The sequence below is a fragment of the Labeo rohita genome, chromosome 16, assembly GCF_022985175.1.
Source record: "Labeo rohita strain BAU-BD-2019 chromosome 16, IGBB_LRoh.1.0, whole genome shotgun sequence".
Classification (NCBI taxonomy): domain Eukaryota; kingdom Metazoa; phylum Chordata; class Actinopteri; order Cypriniformes; family Cyprinidae; genus Labeo; species Labeo rohita.
In genome coordinates, this window is record NC_066884.1 from 19,197,397 (window position 1) to 19,210,595 (window position 13,199).

Here is a 13,199-nt window from a genome sequence, read left to right on the forward strand (position 1 = left end):
TTGTGTTAAATTATTTTTTAATCCACTTACATGAAATTACATATTTTCCCTCCAAATAACATTTATGCTTGGGTGTTCTGTATGAAAATTCCAGAGACATGACACAAAGCTAGCCAGCCCGACAGTACTCCCTTTCCTCCCCATATTAACTACTTCATAGCCACATGCAAATTAGGCAAGTATCAAAAGAAAATTAATGGAAAATGGAAAAAAAAAAATAATAATAATAAAATAAAAACAAACCATTTACTGGAAAACTAAATCACACTAGGATTTCCTACTGCTCTGCTTGTACAGTCATACGGTAACAGTATCAAGCTTATGTGCTCTTTGTTCTTAGGGTCCTCTATACCTCGTAATTAACAGGGAATAATAAATGCCATTTGCAGGGCACCAAATGCCTGGAATAAGAAACTTGAAAGTGACAATAAATGGAATGTAACTTCTTTTTTGCCCATCGTTTTGCAGGACGTGTGAGCGAGCAGTTCACTGTATGGCGCGTGACGCTGCCGTTGCTTCTTCCTAGCTAAAGACTAGCACTGCTATCCCCACCTCTACTCGAAGACAAGGGCTGTTATAATGCATACGCTAAATTGCAGGTGTACATAATGACCATGACAAATGACTCCTCGACAGAGATTTACATACAGTATACGAATAACAAAAGGGTTTAACTTGCAACTTTGCATGAGCTGAGAACTTGCCTCACCCGCATTTCTTCCACGCTAATGATGCAACAACCTAGAGCTCCCCACGGAGAAAACAAGGTTAACAGCAGACAAACCTCATCCCCTCCCAGTACCCCCGCCCCGGCCGCATCCCGACGCCCACCCGCCCCCCATTTGACCCCTCCCACCCACCTCCCGTTACACAAATCCTTAGAAAAAAACCCCACAATGACAGGGAAGGAAGAAAGCAAGGAAGGCGCGAGAGTAAAAGAACTAAAAGAGACAGAAGTTGACGATGAGGTGGTCTCAGTGTTGATGGTGAGCTGGAACGATGGCAGGTGAATAACAGGGGAAGGACGGACAGAGCGAGACTCAGTTTTCCCGGCCCTCCTCGGTGTCCTCGCCGTCACCCTGGTTATCTGAAGTCCACAGCTGTAAAACGGAGGGGAGGACACTAGTTAGTCATAACTTACAACAGCTTAACACCTGCTCTTAGTCAGTCATTAACTGAGCAAGTTACCTCAAACATGAATGAAGGCTAAGACACTTGTCTTTTAAACTAGATTAATAAAAAAAACTAAATTAATAAAAAAAATGCTTTAGTGATATAAACTTCTAATCAATCAGACTGCAACTTGCTACCAAATGAAACAAAGCAAACAAACCATTTAAAATCTTAGTAACACTTCACAATAAGGTTCATTAGTTAACTATATTAGTTATGTCAGTCTTTGTGGTACTCCCGTGACTGACACAGAAGAGAAGTAATTGTTGAATAAAGTTGTTATTTTTTTTTCTTTGCGCACAAACATATTCTCGTAGCTTTATAACATTACGGTTGAACCACTGATGTCACACAGACTATTTTATTGATGTTCTTACTACCTTTCTAGACCTGGAATGTGGTAGTTACATTGATGTGTATGCAGGGTCAGAAAGCTATCAGATTTCAACAAAAATATCTTAATTTGTGTTCTGAAGATGAACGAAGGTCTTACAGGTTTGGAACGAGATGAGGGTGAGTAATCAGTGACAGAATTTTCATTTTTGGGTGAACTAAATTTTTAAAGCAGCAGACGACATAAATTTAGCACACGCCTAAAATAAACAATGTTATCATCTGCTGGTGTGGATACTAATAGTTATCAGTCTTAGAGTGAACAGGCCTAAACCCTATTAGTGACCTACAGTCCACAAAAATGCATTTAATAATGGACTAAATTAGGGGTGACCCTGAATAGTCGAAGATTCGATGCTTCGATAGGAAAAGCCTGATTCAGCTACAATGTAAAAAATAAAAAACACAATTTGTTGAGTCAGCTTCAAATAATTTGTTACCCTGCTGCCTTAAAATTTTAAGTTCAGTCAGCTAAAATAAGTTTAGTCAACTTGAAATGTTAAGTTGTACTAAGTAACAACTTAGATATTTGTGTTTGTTAAACTCAGCGGCTTTAAAATGTTAAGTTGATTCAACTCAAATATCTAAGTTGTCACTTAAGTTGAACTTAATTTTAAGGCAGCCAGGTTACAAATTATTTTAAGTTGACTCAACAAATTGTTTTTTTACAGTGTACCAACCTCTCAGTTGAATCTTCATGGAACGAGGATAATGCAATTTTTGCTATATGTAGGTGCTCAATGTCTGATTTCACGTAAAACTATCGTTTTTCTCCCAATAAAATTACATCTAGCCTATTATAATAATGCCGTGATCTTGGCGGCAGGGACTTAAATCTTTAACAAGACTCAAATTGACACAGACAGTGAAAGACTGGATTTTTTTTCTCGATCAGGTAGGGTACAAATGTGTTCAAAACATTTTAGCCAGTTCTAATTTCATTTTTGGATGCTGTGAATATATGCGCCAATCCCGTGGCTCGAGCGCCCATCGAGATATTCTGTATTCACTATTATATTGGCGAAACAGATCTTGCAAACCATCCAGTGCATATTTGTGTTTGCGCTCTGGAGAGAATAAAACGGCTGCATATTTTATGCGGGAATCATATGTGAAAGAGCAGTTGAATGGATTAAATATACATGAACATTTATGCGCATTGAAGCTAAAGCACACTTTCTGAAGCACCCTCAGTATTTAATTCTGGAACTAGGCCTGGATAAAACTAGCTGTGTTTGAGCACTTTTCACACCATTCAGATGATCACATGGAGTTTTATGTGGCAGTAGACTATGCCTCAAAGTCAGCAAAAATAGCAGGGTATTTGTTAATTTCCTCTGTGCAAATCTCTACACAGTTAAATTAAACACACATAGGCTTCATCAAATATTCCTCGCATCTGTTGATTATTTGTTTTTATTTAGTGCAAATCTTCGGTTTCATTAACAACATATGTGGCCAGACAATCTATCTTTTAATCACATAAAAATCACATCTATCTTTTTATTACAAAATATTTACCACGTTTGCATCTGCGAAGTGTCAACACATTTTCCCTTTGTGTTAACGTCAGTATTTATGACTGACAAATGTCTGACTCTTGGCAATAATGTATTTTGCCCCGCTCCCACACATACAATTTGACTATCAGTTGACTACAGGCAAGATTCGACAGTGCAAATCCTTAGTTGGGGACAACCCTAGACTAAATTAATGTGTCAAATTGTCTTAATTTAACCTGCTGTTAAAGAGAAACTCACTGTCAAGTTGTCCCGCAGTAGCTGCATGATCAATGTGCTGTCTTTGTATGATTCTTCATTCAGTGAATCAAGCTCTGCAATTGCCTCATCAAAAGCCTAAGAGAAAAAGATCAAGCAAGAACAAGATGAGTGATATGCTGTGGACTTATAACTGAATTGACAGTTGCATAATTGTGCGTAAGACTCTTATATTTTGTTCAGTAGCCTGTGTATGTGTGTGGGTGTGTGTTAACCTTACCGTTTTGGCAAGCTTACAGGCCTGGTCGGGCGCGTTGAGAATCTCGTAATAAAATACGGAGAAATTGAGCGCAAGGCCCAGACGAATGGGGTGTGTGGGCTGCATCTCTGCCTTACTGATTTCAAAGGCATCCTTGTAGGCCTCCTGTGAATTGGCAATGATAGCTGGAAATACAAAGAGAAAAAGCGTCTGAATGTAGTCGCATATTTTCAAGATTTGTTAAATATTAAAAAACAGTTATAATGAGCTTAAAGAATAAACAAACTGAAGTATGAAGTGAAATTTTAATTTAAAGAGAATTGTTTTATAAAAGAAACATCACTTGCATGCTGAATATTTATGAATAATGTACTGAATATTTGATCTTGAGTACTTGTGTAACATTGCTTTATTCTTTTCCTTCTGAATTATGTAAAAAAAAATTAATGAGACATAAGGCAACAAAAAGAGAAAGTGTTTGTTCAGCTGACATGAACACAACTGCTGAAAAGCAGAGGAATGACATTTTTCACTAGAGGGCGTTAAAGCACAAACTTTGCATTTAGGACAGTCTAGCTCTGCACAAGCCACTTTTAATGTTATATTTAAGAAAAAAAAAGAAAATTATTCTATTTCTAATTCTAAAATGATTAATATATACAGTATATTTTTTGCCAGTTGTAATAGCACTGCCATCCTCACAAATGCAATCACCCACTGTAAAATGTTATTTTTAGGTTATAAATATCACATTTTTAGATCCGTTTCCTCTGTAGAAAGCAAGAGCCACAACTGTTTTTTAAAAGGCCATTCCAGTTTTGATTTTCCTCTGCTGCTAGTAGACACAAAGCTCTTAATAAACCTCAAGATCTTCAGAATGCGTTGTTAACAACTTTACACTAGGTATAAGATTTCACACTGTCAGACTGATGTAGTGCTTTCCGTTTATTATCAACATAAAAAGGGAATTATATTCCATTTCCTCCTTAACAAGACGGAACAGGAATCCGACAAGCTGTGAAGCAGCACTGGAGCTCCACCCACACACAGGCTCTCATTCATTCAGTAAGGTGGGTGGACTCACATGTCTGCACCTGTTCCAATGAAGGAAGGAAATCAAGACCGCTAACCGTTTCCCCTGTAGACCTAAAGACCCTCCTTTTATTATTTTTTCTCTCTCTCTTTCCCATAACTAAATCCTGACGCCACGCCCTGGGAGCTTGTCAACCTCCTGGCACAGGAAGGCTGCCGCAAGATTCTTCCTGTTATGCACGCTGCGGCCCCCGTTCCTTTCTGACTTTACCAAGACAGACAATGGAGAGCAAACCATTTCAAGGTTTATATAGTATCTGCTTAAAATAGAATCAGCCTGTGAACAAAGCAAGCTAATATGACGTCTGGTAATTACCTACACTACCACTGAAATGTTTAAAGTCGGCGGGGGTTTTTTAAAAATTATTTTTAAATCTTATGCTCAGTAAGGCTGCATTTATTTGATCAAAAATATTACTGTGAAATATTACTACAATTTAAAAAAACCTGATATAATACAAAAAGAATTTATATAATTTAGTGCTGGCAAAATTAGCACATTAACACAGGCGATTAATTTTTCCAGTTTAACGTGTTAAAAATATAGTTATTAAAATAAAGAGTGGCAGCTCTTAAAGTAATAGCAGCCAAAGAACCTAATAACCCAGCTGCTGTGATGCCAGTTAATCAAAGAACAAAAGAAAACTTTTGTAGCTTTAGGGGTTCATTTTTATGTAGCATTTGATAACTTTATTCAATCTCCTACTTGCTGAAGGGCACAGGTAAATAATGGGTTGAAGATGTCTTAGGTTGTTTTAAGTTCAGTTAAATTAGAAGTTATTTTTTAAAGTCTAATAAATGTTAAAATTGATCACTCTCAATGATACTGTAAATGTTGAATGGCTATAAAATGGTTAAATATTAGGAAAAAATAACAGTTTCCTAGAGACATCAGTAATATTGGTATCAGTGATATTTACCTTCAATCAATCAAAAAAAAAAAACAACAACAAATATTTAAAAATACCTTATGTTGTTTCTTCATTCATTTGAAGATTGAATGTAAAATGAATTAAAATATAAAAGTATATTTAAAAACTTTAAATGTTAAGTAGGATTAATCACAATTAATTTTAGAATTAAAAAAAAAAAAATGATTAATCAGTTTTCTTTTTCTAATCAGTTGACAGCAACCTGTGAATTTTCAGCATGATAACACCAGTCTTCAATCTCACATCCTTCAGAAATCATATTAAAGGAGAAGTCCACTTCCAAAACAAAGATTCACATATAATGCACTCACTGCCTTGTTATACAAGATGTTCATGTCTTTCTTTCTTCAGTCATAAAGAAATAGTTTTTTGAGGAAAACATTTCTGCATTTTTCTCCATGTAACTCCAAAATGCAGTTTAAATGCGGCTTCAAATGATCCCAAATACGGTTGTAAACTATCCCAGCCAAGGAAGAAGGGTCTTATCTACCAAAACGATCAGTTATTTTCAGTAAAAGAAAAAAATACAATTTAAATACTTTTTAATCTCAAATGCTTGTCTTGCCTTTCTCTCCATGAACTCTGTGTATTGTGACTCAAGACAGTTAGTGTATGTCGAAAAACAATCGTATTTTCTCCCTCAACTTCAAAAATCATTTCAAAATCATCCTACATCGCTGCAGAAGTTCTGACCCACTCTTTGCAACGTGAATGTGCAAAAAAGATCAAACACCCGCAACAAAAAGGTAAAACAGCGATATAGGACGATTTCGAAGTTGAGGGAACATGAAATGGAAGTTTTTCAATATACCCTAACTGTCATGAACAGGAACAAAAACAGTCCAGGCAGAGTAAGACAAGACGAGCGTTTGAGATTAAAAGTATATAAATTGTATTTTCTTAAATCAAAATAACTGATCGTTTCGCTAGATAAGACCCTTCTTCCTTACAACCGCATTGGGGATCGCATTTAACTGCCTTTTGGAAGTTCAAAATCGGGGCACTATATCAGTCCATTATATGGAGCAAAATGCTGAAATGTTTTCCACAAAAAACTATTTCTTTACGACTGAAGTAAAGAAAGACGTGAACATCTTGGATGACAAGGGGGTGAGTAAATTATTTATAAATTGTTGTTCTGGAAGTGAAGTTCTCCAAAACTACTATTCTTATTTATCACCTCATAAAAATATTGAAAACAACTGCCCCGCTTATTTTAGTGGAAACCGTAAAACTTTCAGCATTCTTGAAAGATTTCTCTCACTTTTGATCTAATTATTGCATCTTTGCTTAACGAAAGTATTCATTACTTTAAAACATTTTTTAAGGCGAAAACATGGTACATTTACTATTGGATTTTTCACTAAAGGAGTCAAAGTTTTATGAATGGGCCACAACTATTCAACACCTCCCCCAAAACAGATCCTCTTTAGAGTTTTCCACCCCCTAACTTCCTCTCAAGCTTGGCTTCATGTCAACATTTTGCGGAAACGTTACATTTTTAGCAGAAGTTAGTACGTTCACAAGCAGGTGGTGGGGACTAGTCACTACCGCAGCTTTGAGAGCCAGGAAGCATTGTTCAAATACCTACATGATTAACTATCTAACGCAATCTGACATTGTTAACCGGATTTAATGATGTAAGGCGCTCCGGAAGGTTCTAGACCACCATCTCAATCTTTGTAGTACATTCAAATGTAGTACATTCACCTCAGAACTTTTAACATTTAACTGCACACAAAAGAATCTCTCTTGTTTACACAAAGTGCAAAACAAACAATACTGGACCAAACTAACTTTCAATTTATGAACTTTCCCTTTAACATTATTAAAGATAGACTTAAGAGAATGGCTTACAGCTTTTCTCCTCTCCCACAGCCACCTCCGCTAAGTAGCGATAGTAATCGCCTTTCATTTTCAGATAGAAGACTTTACTTTCAGCTGGGGTCGCCTTGGGGATGAGGTACTTGTCCAGAAGAACCTGCGAGACACAGACGAGAGAAAAACCATATCAGCGGTTTGTCAAACGGTTTCACGTCCTGGTTTCAGCATGGTAGTAGGAAAGGGGGAAGCTGTCTAGAGTAGAACAAGAGTCAACCATAGTAAAGAGATGAACAGATAAGATAGAGTTTTGTAAAACTTGTTCGACGACACGCTGTTACAAAAAGAGGCCCAGGTGAAATCATAAAAGCTCTTGTAGCAAAATGTGTCCAGTACTGGAATGCCATTTATAGTAGACCAAAAAAACTCTTCACTTAGTTCCAACAATGGGGTTTCTAGAATTTCAGCATTCTAGGCGTTTAGACAACAACCTTGAATTGCCTTTAGGGGTAACAGAGGCCCAGTAGCTTGTGGCAGGATTGCAGTTTCACAGATGCTTCTGAGACTTTCTGTCGCAGGGAGGGAGGAAGGGGAGAATGGGAAAATTGACTATGCTGCGTGAGCTAGCGCTGGTGGAACTAGGTCATTGAGCTTGCTGGGCTTGTTCACAGCTCGACTGGCCTGATTGTTGCCACCCTGAACAGAACCACAGGGTCGTTGGTGCAATACAAGCATCCTTAAACTCTCCAATGACACCCTTACAAAAAACCTTAATGATCTGATTGAAACAAATTGATTTAGTCAAGGTTACTCTAATAAATATGGAGCATATGTTTAAGGATCTCATTGGTATGTGACCTTGATTAAGGTCAAAATGACAAGTTTTTAAGTGGAAAATATCTTGGTAATCAGAGCAATCGCTCAGGCATTGCCATTCAAATGATTCATTTAACCTTGTTAAGTCACATGTCACTGACGAACCAATGACCTACTTGTGCTTTCAATGGTGGGGAGCAATGCATAGCATCAAATCACCATTCCATAATGTCGCTTTAAGCTGACAGATACACAGTTATGGGTTTGCATATCCATCTGCTTCCCCACCATCTTGATCAAGTCGAGATATGTGGATGGGAGATCACAGCAGCTTGTGTCAGGTGAGCGGTTTATCTTTTCATTTGATGTGTCGATAGTGATAATAAAGTGTGTTTTACCAACTGCCACTCAGCTCCTCTTCCATATTAAACAAGACAATATAAAGAAGGACCCTATGATTTCCACAATGCAGAAAAGGCGGACAGAACTGCGGAATCCAGTCATAAAAATTGATTTCACTGAATAACCCGGAATCTGGAATTTGGCAAATTTTGAACGAATTAAATCAAGTAGATCAGTACACTTAAATCAAACCACAATATGGACTAGTGTCTGTGAATATTAAGCTGTAAAAATACTATTTAAATATGAATCCTGCATACTCCGCCTGTCCGTGTGTGAATGAATGCTGCAGATGTACAGTTTCGTTTACTACACACATACTGAAGCATGCATGAGTATGAGTACAATATGAGTACATGAACAAAAAACGTTTATTGTGGGGAAAAAAAAAAACTATTGTCACATGATATTTAAACAGAAACTTTACAGCAACCTATCAAAATAAAAGTTTGGTTTAACCTGAAGAAACTGTGACAAACATATTATTTAATGTAATGATAGTATACTAATAAAATAATTACAAAAAAAAAAAAAATTAAAGAATATATAGCAGAAAATGTATTTAACGGAAAAAAAATCAATTGATTATAATAATTTTAATGAAACCATTAACATAGAATTGAGAAAATTAATGGAAAACAGAATTTGATCAAAAATAAAACTGAATTTGAGGGGGAAAAAATTACATGAATTTCATTTGGGCCTTGAAAAGGTAATTTTTTGATAAACTTAAGTTGCTGTTAAATTGTGTAAATTTCAATTAGACATGATTTTTGATTAATAAAATGATCTTTAACAATAAAAACAGCATCTATAAAAATAAAACAGAAAAAAAGAAATCCAGAAAAATTAAAAACAAAAAAAACTGAATTTGAATAAATAAATAAAATGGAATTTGGGGACAAATAAAATGGATTTCATAGTGCTCTAATAAAGCTACATAAAGTAGTGAAATATTTGGTCAAATTTTGTGGACAAAAAACTCCTTTGTTTACTGTCTAGTGATGTATGAAGCTTAGCTCACATAGAAATCGATTTCAAACCAAGCAGCTTTCTGAATTCATAAGACCGTTGCAAAATCTTTCTGGGGAAATCTTTCAGCTTCATGTGAAATTCACATTTGCATGGATTGCTGCTGAAATGACTGAAGTTAAGGGAAAAAAAAAAAATTATATATATAATATATATATCCATGTCAGACACAAGCAAATAACTTCTTAACGTACTACACAAAGAAACACAACAGAACAACAGTTTCTGAAAGGAGATGGAAAAAAGGAATTAAAGAGCAATAAACAGTCATAATTTAAACATCTTTACATTTGCCCATCCTACAGTAACTTCTCTGAAATGGTTAGATGTTCTCTGGAAGTGTCCTAACACAAAGTGCCAAGTGACACTACATTTCTATTGAACCAAAACCCCTTTCTCATCTATAATAAACTTGGAAAAGAAAGGACAGAACTTGTAAATTCTAAAACATTGATTATTATATAACAAATTCCTTATTTTACGTAGAAATGATACTGTCCGTAGAAAAACTCATTTAAGTAATTATGAGTGTGAAAACAGAAGTATATGTTTATGACTGACTGGTTGTGATTGTGTTGCATTGCACAGCATTTTTCCTTTTTTCTTAGAGGAAAAAAAAGCTTGGCATTGAAATCTTGTCCCATCATGCCTGGGTAGGACACAGTGTAAGGGCTTTAAAGAATTAAATGAACATTAAGTTACATAATACGTAGGAATTCACATGACATCATAGTCTCGTTTCATTCTCCTAAATGCAAAAGCGGTAAAAGTAAAAAGCCCCTTTGGCTGTAACATGGAGAGCTACAGGTCAGTGGCCCAAAAAACAAGAGCTCAGCTGCTGTCATTATGGGATTAGAGGTGACTCAACCTGTGCGGTAACAGAGCCTTGTGGCCTTCAGCAACTTTCATGCTATGTGCACACAAAGTCAAATTATCCCCTCCCTTCAAACACATCAGGCAGCCTGGCCAAAACACTTATTCCACTCTGGATTGAGCTCAACGTCACCAGGACCTGGCGAAGAAGAACAATAAGAAAACAAATACCATCCTAACAAAAAGTCGTGCTCATCTACAAGCAACCTGATGTAGTCAAATGTTGTTCTGTGCCTATGTTTGGTTCACAGCCACATTGTGGAGTTCAGCCGTTCTCATGCTCTCTGGAGGCCTCTTCACTTCCCACACCTCATTACATAGCCTCTTCTCTCCCACCCAAGCAGCTGCTAAAAGCTAATTAGCAGCCTCTCTCACTTAGTCAGACATTGGCCGAAGCCTCAGAGTGAGTATGTTTCTCAGGGGACTTCACTTATGGCCTACTGAGTTGACGTAGACTTAAAACTTGTGTCTTTTGTAATGTTCAAGGACTTGATGATACGTTACTAGCACAACTATGTGTTTCTGAACTGGCTGAATTCACTAGTCTATTGGCGCAAGAGCAAAAAACAGGAGTGTGTATATACATATATATATATATATATATATATATATATATTTATTTTACCTATTTGGCATATACAGTTTAAGTTTTTTTCCATTTTAATTTTTTGACGACAGTTTTTTTAGAGGTGAATTTAATCACTAAAAAAAACCCCACACAGGTTTTATTTCACTATTCACCTATTCACAATAGGTTATTTCACTAACCTATTTCTTGTTATCTTTTCTGATTTTATTATATACTAAGTTGTTTTTTTGACAATAGTTTTACAGAGGTAAATTTAACCATTAAAAACACAGATGAGTTACTTTTATTTTACTAACTTTTTTGGCATATACCATTGTATCTTTTTTGTTTTTATTTTATACTGAGCTGTTTTTGACAATACTTTTTAAGAAGTGAATTTAACCATTTAAAAAAAAACAGATGAGTTATTTCTTTTACTAACCTTTTTGTTTTTTACATTGTTTTATCTTGTCTGTTTTTATTTTATACTAAGTTATGTTTTTGACAATAGTTTTATAGAGGTAAATTTAACCATTAAAAACACAGATGAGCTACTTTTATTTTACTAACTTTTTTGGCATATACCGTTTTATCCTTTTATGTTTTTATTTTATACTGAGCTGTTTTTTGACAATACTTTTTAAGAAGTCAATTTAACCATTTAAAATACACGCACACGCACACACACAGATGAGTTTCTTTTTTAACCTTTTTTTTTTAATCTTTTCTTATTTTATTTTATTTTATTTTATTTTATATTAAGTTGTTCTTTTAACAATAGTTTTATAGAGGTAAAGGTAAGCAAAACGCAATCACTGGGTCAGAGTTACTTTTATTTATATACTGTTATATCTTTTATAGCATATACTGCTTTATCTTTTTTTTTTTTTATTTTACACTAAGCTGTTTTTTGACAGTAGTTTTTAAGAAGCAAATTTAACCATAAAAAACACAGATGAGTTACTTTTTGGCTCTTTTTGTCATATATCGTTTTAGATATATATATATATATATAAAAATATATATACACACATTTTATTTTATACCAAGCTGTTTTTTGACAATAGTTTTTTTTTTAGAGGTGAAATTAACCTTTATTGGAAAAAAAAAAAAACAAATGAGTTAGTTTTATTTTTTAACCTATTTTTTGGCATATATTGTTTTATCTTTTTTATTTTATTTTTTTTAGAAGTGAATTAAACCATAAAATAAATACATACACACACATATATATGTTTCCAAACATCTTTTCTGTTCCACTAACATTATTAAAAATGTGCAAGCTATTTAATAATGTTAACTAACTGACAAATAAATATTTAACCAACTTTCAAACAAATTCACATCTCAAGTCTGTCTCCATTTTGAGACAACTTTTGACATCCTATTTCTTCTTATTTTTTTTTATTTTTTTACATTTAGAGTAGTTACACTCAAAAGTCCACTGCATTATAGAAGTGGATTGCCCACAATGATTCACAATGACTTCACTTTACACCCTAAACATTAGTTTTATAATAGTCACATTACACCCTAAATTCAAATATCACAGCTTATTTGTGGACTCACTTTCTATGTACGACCTACAATTCAAAGTATACTGGTTTACAGGCATTAGACCAGCTAGAGTTTGTTTCAAATAAAACCCTCTAGCTTTTTTTTTTATCTCTACTTCTTCCTAAATGCCACAAGGATACATTTCAGATGACAGCATGCTGTGTTTAAGCACAAATAAATCCTTAAATACATTCTGCACAATGTAAGGCAAGTGTTAAGGAGCCTCATTACATAAAGTCTATACAATATAAATTCTGTGCTCTACAGATTCTATATAAAACTCATTTCTGCAGGCTGAAACAGAAGTTAAACAGACCCTGACCCCTTAAATCTGTCGTCAGGGCTACAACTGTCCTGAGGTAAGGACACCTGTGCATGCGTTGGAACAAATGAGATCAGGCCTGGACTAATAGGCTTGGCTGAAAGAGGGCCTTGCTCATGATGAGTAATTAACACAAGCAGGATTATCAACCTACGTTACCCACCAACACTTGGAATAAAGAAACAGGGATGAGAGCAAATGTGCGTATATTGTGCATATCCCTGGGTCAGAGTATAAAACG

At 35.1% G+C, this 13,199-nt stretch overlaps 1 protein-coding gene across 1 annotated transcript in view; it reads right to left on the reverse strand.

The window, feature by feature from the left end:
• Positions 1-13,199, reverse strand: part of ywhabl (tyrosine 3-monooxygenase/tryptophan 5-monooxygenase activation protein, beta polypeptide like) — a 16,991-nt gene continuing 3,792 nt past the window's right edge. Inside the window, exons 3-6 of the mRNA XM_051131401.1 lie at positions 7,425-7,548; positions 3,565-3,728; positions 3,327-3,422; positions 1-1,100 (exon numbers count right to left, since the gene is read on the reverse strand). Of these exons, the coding sequence (XP_050987358.1) occupies positions 1,041-1,100; positions 3,327-3,422; positions 3,565-3,728; positions 7,425-7,548 (444 nt within the window). The 3' untranslated portion in view covers positions 1-1,040. The remainder of the gene's footprint in view (positions 1,101-3,326; positions 3,423-3,564; positions 3,729-7,424; positions 7,549-13,199) is intronic.